The sequence below is a fragment of the Oreochromis niloticus genome, linkage group LG22 (assembly GCF_001858045.2).
Source record: "Oreochromis niloticus isolate F11D_XX linkage group LG22, O_niloticus_UMD_NMBU, whole genome shotgun sequence".
NCBI classification, from domain to species: Eukaryota; Metazoa; Chordata; class Actinopteri; order Cichliformes; family Cichlidae; genus Oreochromis; species Oreochromis niloticus.
This window is the reverse complement of record NC_031985.2, coordinates 27,856,689-27,876,032: the sequence shown is the minus strand read 5'-3', so window position 1 is coordinate 27,876,032 and position 19,344 is coordinate 27,856,689. Positions and strand designations below refer to the sequence as shown.

Below are 19,344 nucleotides of genomic sequence, written 5' to 3'. Positions count from 1 at the left end.
TAAGAGTGAGAAACGTTTGCAGTTTTGCCTTGTTATAGGCTATATAAAAAAATAAAAAACAAACAAACACTACAGTACATTTTTGTAAATATTTGTCAGTGTTTTCTTGTTTGTTGGGGGGGGGGGGGGGGGACTACTTGAACACTAAAGTGGCCCTCGGATAAGATGACAGTTCCAGCAGTGGCCCACAGCTCATTTAAGTTTGAGATCCCTGCCTTAGAGAATAAGAACAGCTCGTTTTATGGCCGCCACGCAGGTTCATCCGGGTCTCCTAAGGATAACCTTCCTAAGGATAAGTGACCACTGCAATGCACCCTATGAAAAAGTCAAATGGATTCGTGAAAATTGCAGTTTCTTTTTCCAACCAGTAGGTGGTAATACGCGCTCTTTTTAAAGCTGTACAGCAACAAACTTGTTAAGAGAAGTTCAAATGTGCTGTTGTGTTTTGCGTGACGCCGTGAATCTTAAGTTAAAACCATGGCCAAGGGCATGACTCTGCTGTGGGGCTCCGGCTCTCCTCCCTGTTGGAGGGTGATGATCGCTCTGGAGGAGAAGAACCTGCAGGGCTACAACCAAAAACTGCTCTCCTTAGAAAAACTGGAGCACAAGTCCAAAGAATTGTTAGATATAAATCCCAGGGGACAGGTAGGGTGAGCTATTTTGCAAACAAGCCCTTGTTACTAACACAACACTGACGAATATCCTTCACTCTGATTCTTTTGCATAATACATTGCATAATAACCTTATCGACATCGCGGTCATTAATTAACACTGAAATATGGGCTGTTGCTCTGGGGGAAAATATTCCGTTATTCAAGTAGACTTTTTTTCTTTTCTTTTTTTTTTAAAGTAAGACGCTCCAAGAGACGCCTTGCAGCACCTGATTGGACGAGCACTTATCGTGAGCTGACACATAGTGCATATGGGTGTAGAGATAACTGAGCTCCTGTGTTTGTAGCCTGGTTTCAAACTTTTTTTTCTTTCTTTTTTCTCACACCTGGTTATATAATAATGAATAAGAGCTTGGAGTTGAAGCGCCCTGCCCACAAGTACCATGATGATTTCCAGTACTGCCAAAGAACCAGTTTGAACTTGATGAGGAGGCTTAATCAAATGGCCAGACTGGCCCATTTTAAAAAATGTGTTACTGGGTTTAGTTTGTTTAGGGAACAGTGCAACAGCGGGGCAGTGTTAAATAAAACATAGAAATGTGAGGTTTGCTGTCTGAATATGTGATACGTTGTGTGTAATATCACTTGTTCTTGTAATTATTATTAAAGATTCCTGTTTGATCCAGCACAGCAGCTTAACTACTGACTCTAGCTCACTTTATAACTTGTCATTATTATGATTATTGTTATTTATTTGTTTATTTATTTTTCAGCTCCCCACTTTCAAACATGGAGACAACGTTCTCAGTGAATCTTACGCAGTCTGTTTTTACCTGGAGGTGAGAACGTCATTTTAACAAAAAATTCACTCCCACTAAACGCAACATCACAAAATGTGCCACGGTTAAATATGTGTCTTTTCCTAATACCTGGCAGAGCCAGTTTAAATCCCAGGGAACCAAACTGATCCCAGATGGCCCAGCAGAACAAGCTCTGATGTACCAGCGCATGTTTGAGGGTCTCACATTCTACGAGAAGCTCAGTAAGTATTATTATTCCTCTGAGCCTCGTCTCTCAGGAAATTTCAAGGAAAAAAATTAAGTTATTACACAGAAAACTTTTGAATCAATTTATGAAAACGTCCAAAATAATGCCTCTTTGAATAACCTATGTTTTAAAATGGAAATATTCTCACATCATGTGAACCTGCTAACAGATGAATGTGCCATCTTTTAATGTTTTGTTTTTTTAGATGTGGTTATCTACTACTCCTTCGACTGGTTTGTCCCTGAAGGTGAGAGACATGAGTCGGCTCTGAAGAGAAACAAAGAAGCTCTGGTCACTGAACTCAGACTCTGGGAGGGTTACCTGCAGAAGGTATGTGCATAAACACACAAACTCAGACAGACTCGGCCTGCTTTGATTTGTTCCAACTGTATTTTTTTTTCCCAAGCTGGGCTCAGGCTCTTACCTGGCCGGACCGTCTTTCACGCTAGCAGATGTGGTCGTTTTTCCAACAGTTGGCACTGTCTTCAGGTTTGGGTAAGCACGCAGAGGCTGTTTGTATTTCCATGTGGTCTCATCAGTAAAATGAAGGATGATCTGTAGACATGGGACTTGAAATTCTCCTTATTCTGATTCGTAGGTTGTCTCCAGAGCGTTATCCTAAACTGGGAGAGTATCACAATCTGCTGAAGGAGAGACCCAGTATCAGAGCCAGCTGGCCTCCTCACTGGCTGGAAAGCCCCAAGGGGCTAGACACACTGAAAGACATCTGATATTCATCCATAGATGATGCTGCATAATGACAGAGCAGCTCTTGTTTTTTTGCTTGCAGCTTTTGGTAACTCATACGTATTCTGGTTTTTCTGATAGCAGTTTAACTTCACCGCAGAAGTCATGACTTTGCATCTTTTTCTGTCGTGTCAATAAAAAACCTTCCAAGAAACAAAAACATTCACTGGTTTTGTGGAGATATTTCTTTTTTATTAGGATTTTCACATTGAAAACAATGTAACTCTTGTGCTTCCATACAAGTTACCATGTATCTTAAAAAGAAGGAGAGAACAAAAAGCCTAAAAAACAGCACATTATGTCATCAAAAGGTTCAGTGAATCTGTAGAAACTTCTGTGTGCGAGCACCCAGACCAAAAATCATCATAGGATGTTTTGCCTCAAGCGGCACTGCATTAAAAACTGGCATGATTCTGTCATGGAAATCACTGCGTGGGCCCAGGATCACTTCCAGAAATCACTGCTACTTTTTACACCTCCTGGCTTTATTGTTGCTGCTTTCAGAGAATAGACTGAAGCTTGTTTCTAGTTTTAAAATGTACTGTAATATTGGAAGTAGGAAAGAGTGGCAAAATAAATTATCACCTTAAATAATTTAAATGATTTTTTTCATTAACAGCTGTCGATTTATTGTGAATCTATGAACTTCTATAAATAACTGTAGCGCATATTTGAAGCCGTTTTGGTGCGTTTGCTTCTCTTTTCACATCTGGGGCATCACAGATATAGGACACTGCGGACTGATCCGTTCTCAGGCATTGCACTCTTACTGTCAGTACTCTTTGTGTAGTGCAAATCTTTCTCTATTTTTCTGAAATGAACAAAAGTCTAGAGATGCTTATGGAACACAATGTTGAGCCGCACAGCCTGACTTCTTCTGTCAGTTTCTTTCTATTAGCTCCCTGCATTCACCCACGTGCAGCATGTTTACACCTCGAGTAAACAGCAAGAATTAAAACATTGAAAATGTCGAATATTTCTCATCCCTTGACAGTTCTGAGAAACAAGCAACTAATGTACCGATGCATGATGGAAGGTCTTACCCTTAGGGGAAACACCGTATGCTAGACTTGCACAAATTCAAGCAGAAGCAATGAAGACAGCCACACGTTATAGTAAGATTCATGCTGGGAGTTCCTCACACTTTATGTAATGTCACAGCAGCTTTTGTTACCCTAATAGACAATCTGTGACCTAACCATGTTCAGGTTACTTCAATAGTAACCCACGTAGTTATCCACTTTCATCCTCCCAGTCACACCACAGTAAAGGAATTCTGCTACGTGACTAGAACTGGCTTTTCCTGTTCAACAGTTGATCAAATCCTTTGTGCTACCATTGCTTTAGCCTGATAGTTCAGTAGTGCACCATTTGCATGATTTTGCATTTTAACAGCAGTTGAATTCCATTAGTATTATAGTAGATATCCAGGCTCATCCCCTCAGTCACACAACAGTACAGGAATGCATGTGTTGTCATGACTTTGCATAAATCACATAGTTCAGTGTTACGCAATCTTGCACTTTGATCCAATAAAAAAATAAATAAATAAATGTGACGTGCTAAAGAAGACTTGTGCAAAAGTTCTTATTATGGAGAAAATTTTAATTATCATGTCAAACCCATTAAAAACATGAAAATAATACTTTGCAGGAGTGTGTTGGAGGAAAACCATGTGCTTTTGTTGTGGTAGGTTGTCATCTGGAAGCCACAACAGAGCTAGAGTAGTGGCGAGTGATTGCGTTTTTTTCCACTGCCACACTGATTCTGGAACTGCTCGGGTGGACATTTACTCAGAGTTTTCTGAGGAAGCGTCGCAAAGAAACTGGGGTTGCTTTTACATAGGTGGCATCAGAGACATCCATTGGACAGTTTCCATGTACATGAGATGCTAAGTCATCGTGAGTTTTCAACAGATTTTAAGAGATGATCTCGTGAGTTGTGAATGTTATCTGCCCCCCCGTATAACCTTTATCAGTTGTAATCATCCAGCGATATCACCAGTGGATGTGCAACATGGAAACAGCAGCTTGTTAAAATGTAAACCATGATCAAGGACTATTTTGACAGGTATCAGGAACTGCAAATAAAACAACTCGAGGGCTCTATAAACCTGAAATTAGCAACCAATGTGCACAGTAGAACATTCACCAAACTTTTGTGTTATATTTTATAGGTTTTGTCACTTTAAAAAAATACAGTTTATACAGTCATGTGAAAAAAAAAAGTCTTCTATGCAGTCCTATGAAAAACTAAGTACAAACTTTCTGCTTCCATAGAAACTGAGAGGATAAGTCACAGCCAAGTGTTGGTAATTAAATTTTTAATTAATCTTCAGCATTTTTGAGAAACAATATAAAAAGGAAAGTTTTGGCAGTGTGCTGGTCAAAAACATTCAGGTGTTAACACAACGCCACAATCTTCTTAGGAGTGGACATCCCAGTAAATTCATCCCTAGGTCAGACTGGGAAATGCTCAGAGAGACTGCAACAAAACACACGACTTCGGGAACAGTGTCCTTTAGACAGACGAGACCAGATACAGTCGATGTAATGCACAACGCCACATCTGGGAAAATCCAAATGCAGCATATTAGCACAAACACCTCACACCAGCTGTAAAGCTGGGTTGAGGAGGATTTGTTTTGCTCCCACAGGACCTCAGCTAGCATGTTAAATGTTGAGTCAACCATGAACTCCTCTGGATCCCAAAGTCCTCTAGGGTCAAATGAATCCATCTGTTCAACAGCTAAAGCTTGGCTGAACCTGGTTCAAGCAACAAGATGACAAGACAGCAAATCTAACAGAAAAAGAAAAAACTCAATGTGTTGCAGAGTCCCAGTCAAAGACTTGGATTCAACCTTGAAATGCTGTCGCAGGCCTTTTAAAACAAAGCTGTCCATGAATGAATGCTTGCAAACCACAATGACCCGAAGCAACGTTGTAAAGAAGAGGGAGCCACAATGTCTCCACGGCGAGGTGAGCGACTGATGACATCATGCAGATTACTTCAAGTGACGTAATCAGAGATGAAACATGGGCAGTACTTAGTTTTTAGGAAGGACTGTCTGTAAATACATTTTTTTTCTCCCAACTGTAGATCTGACTTAAGGGACAAGCTAGATAGTAGTTGCAAATGCAGCCTACATTTATACTATTTTTTTCTAGAACTGGATTCTTTTTGTGCAGGATTTGACCCACATTTCTTTATCCAAAGTCCTGAGATCAAGAAAAGTCACGCCTCCACAGCTACGTGTATCCATGCAACTGGAGTCATAATCCACACAGATGTAGTTAATAGTTAATCAGCGGTGCTGTTACTAACAGGGCTGCTCGTGTCTTGTTTTAAGGCATCGATCTTTATACGTAACAATAAAATGGGACGGGCTGTAGCTTGCTATAAATCCATCTGTCTGTGCTCCTCTAGCTTCTGTCTTCATTTCATCATCCCTCCACAACTTCACTCTCAGTTGTAAGAATTCACTCTGAAACCATGGCTAAGGCAATGACTCTGCTGTGGGGGGCTGGATCGCCTCCCTGCTGGAGGGTGATGATCGCTCTGGAGGAGAAGAACCTGCAGGGCTACAACCAAAAACTGCTATCCTTCGATAAAATGGAGCACAAGTCCAAAGAAGTGTTAGATATAAATCCCAGGGGACAGGTAGGGCCTTAAGAAAATTACACCTTAGCTAATGTACCATACAATATTATCATTAAGTCTAATGCTTTAAATCACTTTGCATAATAACTTCAACAACCTCATCCTCATCAACATGATATATGTATTGTTGCTCTACTAGGTAGTTGAAGCTGGCTACACAATATTATTCAGCCTGCCCCTCTTAGTTTTTTCAGGTTTTAGAAAGGCAGCTGTGAAAGTTGACCTTTGGCCAATGGTGGGCTGTGTCCCAAAAGCAGCTGTTTAAGTTCAGAGCCCTTCTGTCAACACTGATTGTTGGTATATTACAAAATCTTATCTAATGTAGATGTTAACATACTGGCCTTTTCACCTGAGATCTCCTTGGGCGTAACGGATTAAAAGTTGTCCAGCACAGGCGGGTTAGCACCAAGAACCTGGAGTGTAGTTAAAGCTGTCGAAGTCACGAGGATTTTCGTTTTTTTACAACAGGGTCAAATACTTTGTGAAGCTAAAGGTTAGCAAGACGTTATTAGCATGACAGTACTGTATATTGACCTGCTCTGCAGATGTGAGGGGTGACATGCCTGCTACAGCTTTAGCAGCTAACTTAGGCAAAAACAAACTACAATATGTTATATGTTGCACTTTGTGATGCACTACAACATGTAATCATTGCAATCTGCTACTGTTGGCTCTCAGTGCAATCAGCACAGAAAACTTCGTGTATCCAAATGACTCAAATGGCAGCTTTGATAGTTTGTCTTGCTCATGTTTTTTTTTTTTTTTTCCACAGCTTCCAACATTCAAACATGGAAACACTATTGTGAATGACTCCTATGCAGTCTGTTTTTACCTGGAGGTGAGGGTCCTAATTCATTAAGAATTATTACTGACCCTTCAACTAAATTCAACATCACAAACAGTAACAAGCTCATATGTGTGTGTGTGTTTTTCTTTCCTCAATGGCAGAGCAAGTTTAAGTCCCAAGGAAACAAATTGATCCCAGACAGCCAAGAAGAACAAGCTCTGATGTACCAACGCATGTTTGAGGGTCTCACATTCTACGACAAACTCAGTAAGACACAAAGACAAAAACTTTTTTTGTTGCTAATTTTTCAGCATTAACAATACATTACATTACACAGATACATTAAAACAACTGTCAACATCAAATACATTAGGTGTGTGCTGTGCTAACACTAAATATGTGAGGAGTGCATGGCATCTTGATTTTTGCTCTTTCAGCAAACAACAGAACAGTTGGTGTTACATGCATGTAGCCGACTGCCTGGCACAGTTTTACAGTTGACTTAGCAGTAGCAGCTTGAGGAGATATGGGTGAACTTTGAGGAAGCAGTCTCTTCCCTTCAGAGCCTGCCAAACTAGTTACCAAACCAGCGTTCCATCACGTTAGATGATGATGGAGATAAGTAACTGAAAAAAGTCCAGACCCAAAACAAAACAAAACATTTTAGACAGTTTATGAACAGTGGATTTTGTATGTATTTGAAAGCCATTTATGTGCAGCTCAGAGCTCTTACAGGTTTATGAATGTGTTTTATGAATGTAGCTCATACAGATACAAAGGTCGCAGTCCACTTAAAAATCTTAAACATAAGCAATAAAATCTTAACATCAATTCTAAAATGGACGGAACCAATGAAGGGACGTGTTCATGATTTCCAATACCAGTGAAAAGATGAGCTGCTGTATTCTTGACTAACAGCAGGTGGCGCAGAGATGATTGTTCTGTGCCAAAGTAGAAGTAATAAAGTCGTCCAGGCGGAAAGTGATAAAAGGGTTTTTCCAGGCCCTTTTGAGGGAGTCCGGACTTTACCTTGGCAATGACTCTGAGTTGATAAAAGAAATGCTACAATAGTAAATGGAGTGTTGCTTATATAACACTAACAAAGCACGGAGAGTGCTTTTTACTACAAGCCTCATTCACCCAATTACACCCAAGCACTTTTTAGCTGTACCTAAATGCTTTTGTGCGCACACACAGATGCACCAGGTGTCTGGAGTACTCAGGAAATCAATTCAGTGACCTTCCAATTGGTAGATGACTTGCTATATCTCCTCAGCTACAAATGCCAAATAAAATCAACATCAATATTGTAAGGAACAGTGAACTCAAAATCACAGTGTGGGCTGTTGGAGAGTGGGTAGTCTTTTAGTATAGATGTTAACAAAAGGATGGTAACTAAGCTGCAGGCCTGATTTATCCTGTTTCATGTAGGCGTTTCTCGTTGTGTCTTTAGAGTCTGAGTTTTATCGCAGCATGATAAAACTGAAGACTACTGAGGTATTGATCACATGTTTTGGCTAAAGAAAAAAGTGCCTGTTGAGCTTTCTGCACTTCTTATATACAGAGACAGTGACCATATATTCCCTTTTGTCAATATAGACACAAGGGAATGCATTCTTTTGTCCGTGTTTCCTATAAGAACAGCTGAATGTCTTAATGTTTTGCTTATTTTCAGATGCGGTTATTTACTACGACTGGTTTGTCCCTGAAGGTGAGAGACATGAATCAGCTCTGAATAGAAACAAAGAGGCTCTGACCACTGAACTCAAACTCTGGGAGGGTTACCTGCAGAAGGTATGTGAAGGCATACACACACACAAACACACACACACACACACACGCAAACACACGCTGACATTGCCTGCTTTGGTTTATTCAAACTGCACTGTAATTTGCATTTCTTTTATTCAAGCTGGGCTCAGGCTCTCATGTGGCAGGACCGTCCTTCACACTGGCAGATGTGGTCATTTTTCCTACGGTTGCTTATCTTTTCAGATTTGGGTAAGAGTGGAAGAGAAGGAAATAGAAATGACAGCTGCTTCTCCTTCATGTTTCATCAGTATAATAAGTGATGATCTGTAGTCATTGCACTTTATATTCTACCTTCTGCTCTGATCTGTAGGCTGTCTGCAAAGCGTTATCCTAAACTTGGAGAGTATCACAATCTGCTGAAGGATAGACCCAGTGTCAAAGCCAGCTGGCCTCCTCATTGGCTGGAGAACCCTGAGGGCCAAGACACACTGAAAGACATCTGACATAAATGCAGACTTGAATGAATGTCATTGTGTGTATATCAAACAACAGTCTGTTGACTGATACAAGTTCAGGTTCTATTAACAGCAGTTGTTTTGTTGTTTGTTTGTTTTTAATATGAGATGTCATGTAGCATCAACCAACAGTCAAAAAAAATGAAATCTACGCAGTTTTTTTTAACCTTTAACAAATTGGCAGAACAATTTTTGCTAAAGAAGAAAAGAACTAAGAACTAGTTTTCAAAGTGCTAGTGCACAAAGGGAACTCCAATGCCTTGTGTTTCAATTTGATGTCATTTGCATGATTTTACATCGCTATGTTAAACGCACAGTCTCATTTATACCGAGTATACTGAGTGTACTGTATTTGGCCATTTTCACTTCAGTTAAAAATAAACTTGTGTCAATCAGCATTGTTGATGTGTTTTATTATCCTTGTGAACATGAACTCAGATCTTGCACATCTAGGCACCACAATATCTCCAGTACAAACAGACCTCTTTGGCCCTTTTTATTTGAGGGCTTTTTTTGCAAGGCATGATCAGAAGCTGAGTGAGGTAATTTCAGGATGAACCCAGCCTTTTTAGTTTTATAAAGTTGTTGAACTTCTTACCAGGGAACCTGTATGAGAGGGACACGCCACTCAAAGATTTTTGAATTGAGAACTGCGGTTTTGCTTACATGCAGTCTTTAGTTTTAAGTTTTACATTCAATTTCGACACAAATATTCCAAGAGGTGTTTCAAAATGACTTCCATGTGGGAATACTCACTCCTAGAAGTTTTGCACACCTAATGTACCCCACGGTAGATTATGTTCTAGACAAGTGATCAAAACACACACGAAACAACACCTATCGACCAATCAGCTCTCTCATAAATAATGTCATCAGTCAGCTTAAAGCCTTTGATTTACAGATATTCTAAAGGCTTTGTTTTACTTCTGATGAGTGTCAGAGAACAGATTTATTTGTCCAAGTCATTTAAAAACAATTTTATTATATCACAAGCTGTGTTATTGTAATATTACCCTAACATAGGCCTTACTTACTGTAACATGTCTGCTACTGTGGACAGCAGGCTGACACAGTTAATGGCAGTTCATGCAGTTGCCATGTGGGGCCTCTGTATACAATAGCCTTCCAGTCATAACCAAGGCATTTTAGTCTCCACACGTTCATGCAGCATGTTTTAATACTATACTGTACAATACTACACTAGTGCTTTTCCTATCACACCCAGCAGCAGCAGCAGCAGTGTTGCCTTTAGTCTGTATTGTTTGTTTAATCTCTTCACATTTTTTGATTTTCTTTGAGAAAAAAAATCTCCCGTCTTCCTGCAGGCAGCAGTTTGTGACTTGTTATATGCTGCCAGCTCCGCCCCTTTCATGTGAACGTGCTCATGGGTGGAAAAGCCTGGGCTGATTTACCAAGCTGATAAACACTGCGTGTGACCGCTTATCCTGAATGCAGTTGTTATGTTTAAATGAAGCCAGATATGGCACAAGATATCACTACTATGCTGAAAACGTTTTATAATATGTACCAGTTGAATGGAGTTGAGTCAGGTAATCGGTTCTTGGAGCTTCACCTGTTTTGTACTCGCTTGAAAAAGTTAAAGTAACTATCATGGAGCTGCACAAACCTGCCCGACAGCCTCTGCTGAGTAGGAGAGCGCATGTGTGTTTACAGCGATTGCCAGCAATAACAATAAATGCCATATGCAAGCATGAAGAATCATAGGAATTTGAAATGTTCACATGTATAGTAGGTCAGAAAATCCTACCACCTAGTCGCTCTGCCCTCTGTTTATCCTCTCAGTTGACCTTTATTCATATAAAGTGGTGCACTAAGGAGTTCCTGTATTTTCAATGGATGCCCCGTGTGACAAAGAAAACAAAAGAACGGAAATAAAATTCCACTAATGAATGAGGAATGGTTGCGGCATGCAACCTGGTTATCAGGTTATCAGTCAACCTGATAAAAACATCAGAAATAAATTGTTGCTGTACATTCCTTACATGCTCATGCTCAGCCAGCAGAAAATGCTTACATCATGCCCACTAAGCAAAATGAAAATGCTGACAGTAATGCACAAACACAATATATGCGTACATATGTATCATGCAATGGCAAGAAGCAAAACGTGCTTCTTATTTAAACACGTATGGGGAAATACTGCTGAAGGTATTCCCAAAGCGAGCTCCTCTTTGAAACACAGCCCAAGATAGCAGAGACAGCGATCACAACAAACGTGCTGCTCTCTTCACCTCTGTGTCCATGCTGCCAGCTGCCCAAGTGCACATTGACATGAAGACATTGAAGGACAGAAGGAAAAAATAAAAAGACTAGGAAGAACAGTGAAGCTAGAAATGTGAACGCCAAATGAAAGAATGCGTTAAAATCAGGGGTATCAGACAGAGAAACATGAAAATCATGCCAGTGTTGCGTAGGTGCCTGCGTGTGAAGTTGTAAATACACGACTGCTGAGTCATCGTGAGTTTCAAAATGTCAGCAACAATACTGCAGAAATCTATAAAGCACGAAGAAGGGTCATAACAGTTTTTACCATAAGCATAACAGATGGATGTCAACTAAAGCTGTGATTGTTGACATGCAACAGTAATAATAAAGCCCACAGGAATAAAGTGGGGTTCTGATAAACCCCGCAGGAGCAGACCAGTAAAACTTTCACTTTCACTTTAGTCTCTATGCCTAATTTGACCGTTATAAACATTATTATTCATTGAAATTCAGTGTACTGGTGCAGTTTTGCAATAGCTGTGAATACAAGCAGCTTTATCAAACAAAATATTTCAAACTGTGCTGCTACCAAAATTTCTCATGTAAATAATGTCAGGTGCGTGATCTTGCTCAAAAAATAATTCACACCCTGCTATCTGTGAAAAATCTCTTGTCAGAGCATCAAAATGGGACGGGACCTAAAGCCACCAATCCGGATGTTGAGGGCTGGAGTTTTGCTATATAACGAGGCTCTTTACCTGCTCTAGCTTCAGTCTTCTCGTCTTTGACCTCCCTTTAACTTCAGCTCTCAGGTTAAACTCTGAAACCATGGCCAAGGATATGACTCTGTGGTGGGCCTCCGGCTCTCCCCCCTGCTGGAGGGTGCTGATTGCTCTGGAGGAGAAGAACTTGCAGGGATACAACCAAAAACTGCTCTCCTTCCAGAAAGGAGAGCACAAGTCGAAGGAAGTCACCGATGTGAACCCCAGGGGACAGGTAGGCTCGTATCACATTCATACCTTTAAGCTGCATTCATTTTTTTCCCCCGAAGTACTTTATATTCACTGTGCAATTACAAACACTAATGCCTAATTTTGAAGTACATATAAATAACATTCATTCTACTTTATCTTAAAGCTTCCTGCCTTCAAATATGGTGACATAGTGATCAATGAGTCCTACGGTGCATGCTTCTTCCTGGAGGTGAGAACTTGTGCCTAACTTAAAATTTCATGTCAGTGAGGAGTTGTTAAGTTGGAGGGCAACTTGTGATTTCATGCTCAACAATGCACTGCATAAACAGACACCCTACACCGCAGCGTGCACCGCGCTTCAGAACAGTTGCTCGTTTCATGTGTTTCCGTGTGCTTTCATGTGTTGTTTTCAGTCCAAGTTCAAGTCCCAGGGAACCAAGCTGATTCCTGACTGCGCCGGCTCTGACAACAATTGCGCTTTGATAGCTTTAATAATGCAGCGTATGTTTGAGGGCAACACACTTCACCAAAAAATCGGTATGTTAACTCTGTACCTGTTGAACTCGATATCCCTGTATGTTAATGTGGACACTGAAACCAGGGGGTTTAAGGAGTTTATAAAGGAAATCTTATAAAGCTCTTTCTGTATAACTTAGCTGTTGTTGTTGCCATTCAGATTTTTGCCTTTTGGGATTTAGAGCCATGCTTGGCAACATCACGCACAAACCTGTAACCTTTAACCCGCTGAGACTTCATGTCTTCAGCAAACCTCCTGAGAGGCTTTGACATCAACTTCCCCCCTCCTCCTGAGGTGTGAGGTGTTCAATACACATGCCACACACGAAAGAGCTGTGCCTTCACATAGTTAGAGTGTGACGTAATGCATTATTTCTCTGGGGAGTTACCCTCACAGCATGCTGGGATGTTAATCTCTGCTCAAATTAGCTTTGCAAGTAAATTCCTGAGACTAGGGGTGTGAAAATGAAAATGAACATTTGCCTTACATAAACACTGATTTTTAAATAAGCTGCTATAGATATTATTTGGGTATCTTTTTATAGTCTTCAGCCGGATGTTACACAGTAAATGTCTGTTCTGATATTTTGCAGCGGAGGTTATTATGTACAACTGGAGGGTCCCGGAGAATGAGAGACACGAATCTGCCTTTAAGAGACTCAAGGAGACGTTAACGGGCGAGTTGCAGTTGTGGGAGGGATACCTGCAGAAGGTACGTCACACATGCACTCACATACTCTACTGCTAAACAAGCACCCAGAGCACAACAGCTACAAAGGTGCAGAAAGAGACGGTAAACCTAGCAGGAAGCTACAAGCTGTTGGATGTAATGAGTGCTGCTGTGTAAAATCACTTTGCCTTTTCTTTCTTTTCTTTTTTTCCTTGGCATTTTGACTCACTATATAGATTTGATCCTTGCTGAATTGAAATCAAATCTTAGTTTTTAAGATGAAGGGGGAAAAAATCCAAAACATCTATTGACTGAAATATCAACTGATGTTGAGCATTTGATCTTTATGTTCCTGTAAACATCAACTTACAGCACAAGATTGTGCAGCAAGTCAGTGTAATGTTTATTTAACCAGGCAGGTTGCTGTTAAGGACACAATATGTGTAGAAGAATTACTAAGCCAAGATTTACCAGCTTTTGTTTTTTAATTTAACTTCCATCCAAACTCTTTTTTTCTTTGTCTGTTTTTTTTAGACTCCAGGTGGTTTCCTGGCAGGAGAGAACTTCTCGATGGCTGATGTGATTGTTTTTCCAAGCGTTGCTATTCTCTTCCACATGGGGTAAGTAAGCTACATTTGCAAAACTGACTCGTAGCTGCCTGGATTGAATAACAAACAGCAACAAACTCACTCCAACTTTCATCTTTCTTGCAGGCTAAGTGAGGATAAATACCCCAAACTGTCAGAATACTACAAAAAGCTACAGGTCAGACCAAGCATTAAAGCCACCTGGCCTCCTACTTGGCAGGAGACCCCAGGACAGGAAATTTTCAAAGACATCTGAGACTGACAAACTCATCAGCTGACAAGCTAATTGTTCCTGTTGTGTTTTTAATTTGATACCAGTCCGTGCGCTGCTCTGCTCTGCAGTGGATATTTGAACATTTGTTACTAAATATGTAATCTTATTCTCGTTGTGCTGTGAATAAAAGCTATTAAAAAGTTTCATTTTTGTTTGCTTCATTATTTTCAAGTAAAATTTGACCTTAGGCATCAAACCTGACCCATCAATGCAAATTTAAAGTTTGGATTCTATTTCCAATGAAAATGCCACTGAAACAGCAGATTTGAAAATTAATCATTATTTAATCATTATTTAATCAAGTTGTAATACGTTTGTATGACTCAGCTTTCTAAACAATTTCTGATACTACATAATTAACCAGCCCTAAGAAAATATCTTGCGCAAAGTGACTCCCTCTGGCTTGGCCATTTTATCTGCTCTGCTTGCTAAATGTTTGGAACTCTTTTCTAAGCTCATTTTGGCACTTTTGGACTTGTTTGTTCTCTTTTTGTGCCATCAACTCAGTTTGAAAAAGCCTTAGCAATATTTTTTTTTTTGAATGAGATGTCCAAATCACTCCAAGTTCACTGTGATCACAGCTTAAAACCTCAGAAGCCCATTGACTTTGCTTTCGGTGGGTTGTGGCTTTTGGCTCAGCTGTGACAGGAGGGGAGAGGGAGCATGTGATTCAGTGTGCAAGGCTATGGGATAGAGGCTGTGTAGGACACCTGTTACCTATTGTCTAACCTGTCTTCCCTATTTATTCAGTAGCACTGCAGGACCAGATGGAAGCAGACTTACAATGAGAAGGAGAGCTGGCAGCAGCTGAAAACAGGCTGAATGGACCAACTGGAACAAGTACTGTACAAAGATTAAAGAGCACAATTGTTTCTCCGTGTGGTGTTGGGAACCCACAGCAATTCTGACCTGTTTGAAACACTGTTGCATTGCTAGATGGTCTGTCTGAATATATACTTGCTCAAAAAAAGGAGTGTGTCATGCTACATCAGCAAAATGAAAATACTGAAATTAGTGCAGACACAGGAAAGCACATTTTCAAATTCTTTGCATGTGCATTTTGTTTCCTTTTAGGTGTAGAGAAATCCTGATGCAGCCTATTACTATTGAAACTTGCATGTAATCATAATGCAGGGCTGCCGCTGTTCAAGTAACACACACACGGAGTGTGTGTTATTTGGATAGAGGGACTTAGTAAAAATCATGTGTTTTGCATGTCTTTCCTTAAGCGATCATTCACTCAGGAAACAGTCCACTGAAACAGACCCAGAAGAGCAGAGATAGTGATCGCAATAAATGTGCGGTCTGTGTCCACTGCACTTTACTTCACTGCTATGCTGACATTGGCAATTGTTCAAGTGCACTTTAACAAGAATTCAAAGGCTTGGAGAAAGAGGCACAGAGAAACTAGAATTATATTATGTATATTTTAGTGCAAGATGAAATCTGTATCTCACATATAAGGATATATTAAATAGTTGATAGACACATTTAGAAGTAATGTGACTGACGGACGTGAGAGACGTGCCATAATTGTGTGTGCAGTGTGTGCATGTGTGTACAGGGGGTGTAAACAGAGTGCTGAGTCACTGTGAGCTTACCGTATTAACCTTATTAATGAAGCACACAGGAATAACGTGCAGGAATAATGAGATCCAAACAAACTGCACAGGAGCACAGCGGTAAAGGTCTCAGTGTCACTTTGTGCATTTGATTTGAGCTAAAGATTAACTGTTTTGTTTGATTTTCCAAAGGTTTTTCACCATAAAAATGACAGTTTTGCAATACCTGTGAATACAAGCAGGTTAAGATAAAAAAAAACCACAGTCAATAACTTTAACTGTGCTGCTGCAGAAATCTTCTGACTTTCATTATCACGTGATATAAAATGTAGGGTTGTGATGTAAGAGGGTAAGAGATCTCTTGTCAGAAGACCAAAATGGGACGGGACTTAAATCCACCAATCCGGATGTGGAGGGCTGGAGTTTTGCTATAAAACGAGACTGTTTCAGTCGTTGTGGCTTCAGTCTTCTCGTCTTTAACTTTCAGTAATTTCAGTTACCAAGCTAAGCTGTTCACTCTGAAATCATGGCCAAGGACATGACTCTGTGGTGGGGCTCCGGCTCTCCCCCCTGCTGGCGGGTAATGATCGCTCTGGAGGAGAAGAACTTGCAGGGATACAACCAAAAACTGCTCTCCTTCGAGAAAGGAGAGCACAAGTCAAAGGAAGTCATGGATGTAAACCCCAGGGGACAGGTAGGCTTGCATCACAGGTTTCACTCTGGACTTTGAATGTTTGAACTTGAACTTATTTATATATTTTTTTCCACTTTGTCTTAAAGCTTCCTGCCTTCAAATGTGGGGACAAAATCATCAACGAGTCCTACGGTGCATGTTTCTTCCTGGAGGTGAGAACTCTAGCAAGGTCCTGTCTTGTTGGAGGTCAAGTTGAGGGATTACTAGGTTTACTATGACTGTTTGCACATGCACCCGACACTGCAGAAGAAAAGAAACCAGAGCTTTTTGCTGCTCTTCATAACACTTACTGTTTTCCTGTCTTGACCAACAGTGCGAGTACAAGTCCCAGGGAACCAAACTGATCCCTGAGAACTCCAGCGAGAAAGCCCTGGTGCTCCAGCGTACCTTCGAGGGTAACACACTTCACCAGAAAATGGGTATGTTAGCTTAAATCTCCTCTCTGGTTTTGAAACACAAAGACATAACTGTTGAGTTCCTGCATTTTCGTATCTGATCCCCCAAACTACACTGATGCCATATGGATTTAGTGAGATACGTCCTCTTTCTACATAACTTAGCTGTTGTTGTTGCCATTAAAAGATCTGCCTTTTGGGATTTTGAGTCGTGCTTGGCAACGTCACGCATGAACCTGTCACCTTTAAACCACTCATACTTCATGCGTTCAGCAAACCTCCTCAGAGTTGGTTCCCCTGCTCTTCCTGAGGTCAGCGTTGTTCAAAACACATGATACACAATAATAAGTTGTGTGTTCACATAATTAAGCTCTGGCATAATGCACTATGTCCTTAGAGAGTAACCCTCACAACAGGATGTTAATCTCTTTATCAAAGCAACCGTTTACAGCCTACAGCCTGATGTTACACAGCAATGCACAGACACACCCAAAGTCCAAAATATGGAAGTAGATGCTGTGCAGTGTGTGGAAACTTTTTATTTTTACATCTCAAAGCTTTAAAACCTTTTACAGCCTACAGCTTGATGTTACACAGCAATGCACAGACATACACAACATTCAAAAGGATGGAAGTGACCATCTTCATGAAATGTCTGTTCTGATATTTTGCAGTGGATGTTTTTATGTACAACCGGAGGGTCCCGGAGAATGAGAGGCACGAATCTGCCTTTAAGAGACTCAAGGAGACGCTGACTGGTGAGGTGCAGATGTGGGAGGGATACCTGCAGAAGGTACGTGAATGACCCGCACGCACTCACTCTACTGCTAATCAAGCATCCAGGCCACAAAACTCAAAGCTATATAGCTTTGTTGCTCTGGCTTTGTGCTGACTGCTTTGTAGTGGGAGAAACGGTCAGGGAATTTTTTTCTGAGTAAAGTTTATGTTTTGACACAAACATAATCTTTGCAGGATTCAGGTAAAATCACGTACTTTAGACTCAAACGGCCTATTGCACTGTGTTACAGAGATGCAACTCTTTTTTTTTTAAACCAGGCAAGTCACAGGGAATACCTTCTTACATTCTGGCAGATTATTAAGCCTCTTAAGAAAACTGGGTTAAGGTTAGAAAAAAACACCAAAAGTTAAAAAAGAAAAATAAAGCAGCAGGACATGTTTGGATGATATTTGGACAAAGCCAGGCCGACTGTCTGAACCATATTTAACCAGCCAATAGATAAGCTGCTGTTAGTGTAAAAATCTTATCTAAAAATCTTACTGATCTTTATATTTAAAGAGATACTGTGGAATATTATAATGTGAGTTCTGCAGTGTTTTCTCCTCACAGCGCTTTATTTGTTTTTCTCTTAGACACCAGGCGGTTTCCTGGCGGGAAAGAACTTTTCAATGGCTGATGTGATTGTTTATCCAAGCGTTGCTCTTCTCTTCCGCATGGGGTAAGTGAGCTATTTTAATAAGGCTGACTTTTAGCTGCTTGGCAAGATGAATGAATGGAATAATAAACAGCAATGAACTCACACTGACTTTGATGTCTCCTGTAGGCTAAGTGACAAACGTTACCCCAAACTGTCAGAATACCATAAAAATCTGAAGGACAGACCCAGCATCAAAGCCACCTGGCCTCCACTTTGGAAGGACACCCCTGGACAGGACTTTTTAAAAGACATTTGAGACTAAGGGGCTCATCAGCTGACAAGCTAATCTTTTCTTGTTGTGTTTTTAATTTGTTACGATTCCTTGTATTTCAGTAATATATGAAGTCCTATCATGTGTGACTAAACATATGACTGTCATATTGCTGTGAACAAAACCAATTAAAAAGTCAGTTTCTTATTCTATCTGCTTCATTCATTTCCGGTCGTCAATAACTCTTTTTCATATTCATATCAGGAACATGTTTCATTTGTGTTTGGAATATAGTCCAAATATAATAATAATAATAATAATAACAACAACAATAGTAATAATAATAATGATGCAGTCAAAGCCTGACTGTAAGACTTATATCAATATGTGGATATTGATATTTGTCCACAGCCATCAAGCTTTTTTTTTTTTTTTTCATCTTTAGGCATGAAAAAAGGATTTTTGAACTTCATTTTTTTTAATGGAATGGATTGCATTTATATAGCGCTTTTGGACAACTGACAACTGGTGGACAACTGATGTGTATGGAGTGACACATCAGTGTCCAATGTAGTGGTTCATGTGCAAGTATACCATCAACACTGACACAAATACAAAAAAAGCCTTTGAATAGCTGTCCACTGCAGTGAAAAGGTTAAATCCATCCTGCATCTGTGCA

General features: G+C 40.2%; 4 protein-coding genes across 5 annotated transcripts; all 4 read left to right on the top strand.

Moving 5' to 3' along the window:
- The first annotated feature begins 412 nt into the window (after positions 1 to 412).
- On the top strand, positions 413 to 2,572 carry LOC109194248 (glutathione S-transferase A). The gene is made up of 6 exons (XM_003448887.5): positions 413 to 645; positions 1,386 to 1,451; positions 1,549 to 1,654; positions 1,865 to 1,989; positions 2,066 to 2,154; positions 2,258 to 2,572. Exons 1-6 carry the CDS (start codon positions 478 to 480, stop codon positions 2,388 to 2,390), a joined length of 687 nt encoding a protein of 228 aa, XP_003448935.1. The 5' UTR covers positions 413 to 477; the 3' UTR covers positions 2,391 to 2,572.
- A 3,266-nt stretch (positions 2,573 to 5,838) lies between these two features.
- Positions 5,839 to 9,254, top strand: LOC100534425 (glutathione S-transferase). Its single transcript, NM_001279634.1, is given in 6 exon segments — positions 5,839 to 6,066; positions 6,839 to 6,904; positions 7,015 to 7,120; positions 8,529 to 8,647; positions 8,766 to 8,854; positions 8,976 to 9,254. Coding segments are annotated over 6 exon segments (681 nt in total). The 5' UTR covers positions 5,839 to 5,898; the 3' UTR covers positions 9,109 to 9,254.
- A 2,847-nt stretch (positions 9,255 to 12,101) lies between these two features.
- Positions 12,102 to 14,511, top strand: LOC100690031 (glutathione S-transferase A). The gene is made up of 6 exons (XM_005453891.4): positions 12,102 to 12,342; positions 12,484 to 12,549; positions 12,734 to 12,857; positions 13,430 to 13,548; positions 14,041 to 14,126; positions 14,220 to 14,511. The coding sequence occupies exons 1-6, from the start codon at positions 12,175 to 12,177 to the stop codon at positions 14,347 to 14,349; spliced, it is 693 nt and encodes a 230-aa protein (XP_005453948.1). The 5' UTR covers positions 12,102 to 12,174; the 3' UTR covers positions 14,350 to 14,511.
- A 575-nt stretch (positions 14,512 to 15,086) lies between these two features.
- Positions 15,087 to 18,877, top strand: LOC100695721 (glutathione S-transferase A). 2 transcript variants are annotated; one of them, XM_019350597.2, is made up of 7 exons: positions 15,087 to 15,207; positions 16,417 to 16,623; positions 16,710 to 16,775; positions 16,937 to 17,042; positions 17,693 to 17,811; positions 18,390 to 18,475; positions 18,581 to 18,877. In XM_019350597.2, the coding sequence occupies exons 2-7, from the start codon at positions 16,456 to 16,458 to the stop codon at positions 18,708 to 18,710; spliced, it is 675 nt and encodes a 224-aa protein (XP_019206142.1). In that variant the 5' UTR covers positions 15,087 to 15,207; positions 16,417 to 16,455; the 3' UTR covers positions 18,711 to 18,877. The 2 variants fall into 2 exon arrangements, with proteins under 2 accessions (XP_019206142.1, XP_019206141.1); XM_019350596.2 differs by lacking the exon at positions 15,087 to 15,207 and having other exon boundaries at positions 16,381 to 16,623.
- The last annotated feature ends 467 nt before the right edge of the window (positions 18,878 to 19,344 follow it).

Coding starts and splice junctions, on each gene's coding strand:
- LOC109194248 (XM_003448887.5), top strand. CDS start 478: ATGGCCAAGGGCATGACTCTGCTGTGGGGCTCCGGCTCTCCTCCCTGT. Junction 1,655..1,864: donor CACATTCTACGAGAAGCTCA/GTAAGTATTATT, acceptor TTGTTTTTTTAG/ATGTGGTTATCTACTACTCC. Junction 2,155..2,257: donor GGCACTGTCTTCAGGTTTGG/GTAAGCACGCAG, acceptor TCTGATTCGTAG/GTTGTCTCCAGAGCGTTATC.
- LOC100690031 (XM_005453891.4), top strand. CDS start 12,175: ATGGCCAAGGATATGACTCTGTGGTGGGCCTCCGGCTCTCCCCCCTGC. Junction 12,343..12,483: donor ATGTGAACCCCAGGGGACAG/GTAGGCTCGTAT, acceptor TTTATCTTAAAG/CTTCCTGCCTTCAAATATGG. Junction 13,549..14,040: donor GGGAGGGATACCTGCAGAAG/GTACGTCACACA, acceptor TGTTTTTTTTAG/ACTCCAGGTGGTTTCCTGGC.
- LOC100695721 (XM_019350597.2), top strand. CDS start 16,456: ATGGCCAAGGACATGACTCTGTGGTGGGGCTCCGGCTCTCCCCCCTGC. Junction 17,043..17,692: donor CACACTTCACCAGAAAATGG/GTATGTTAGCTT, acceptor GATATTTTGCAG/TGGATGTTTTTATGTACAAC. Junction 17,812..18,389: donor GGGAGGGATACCTGCAGAAG/GTACGTGAATGA, acceptor TTTTTCTCTTAG/ACACCAGGCGGTTTCCTGGC.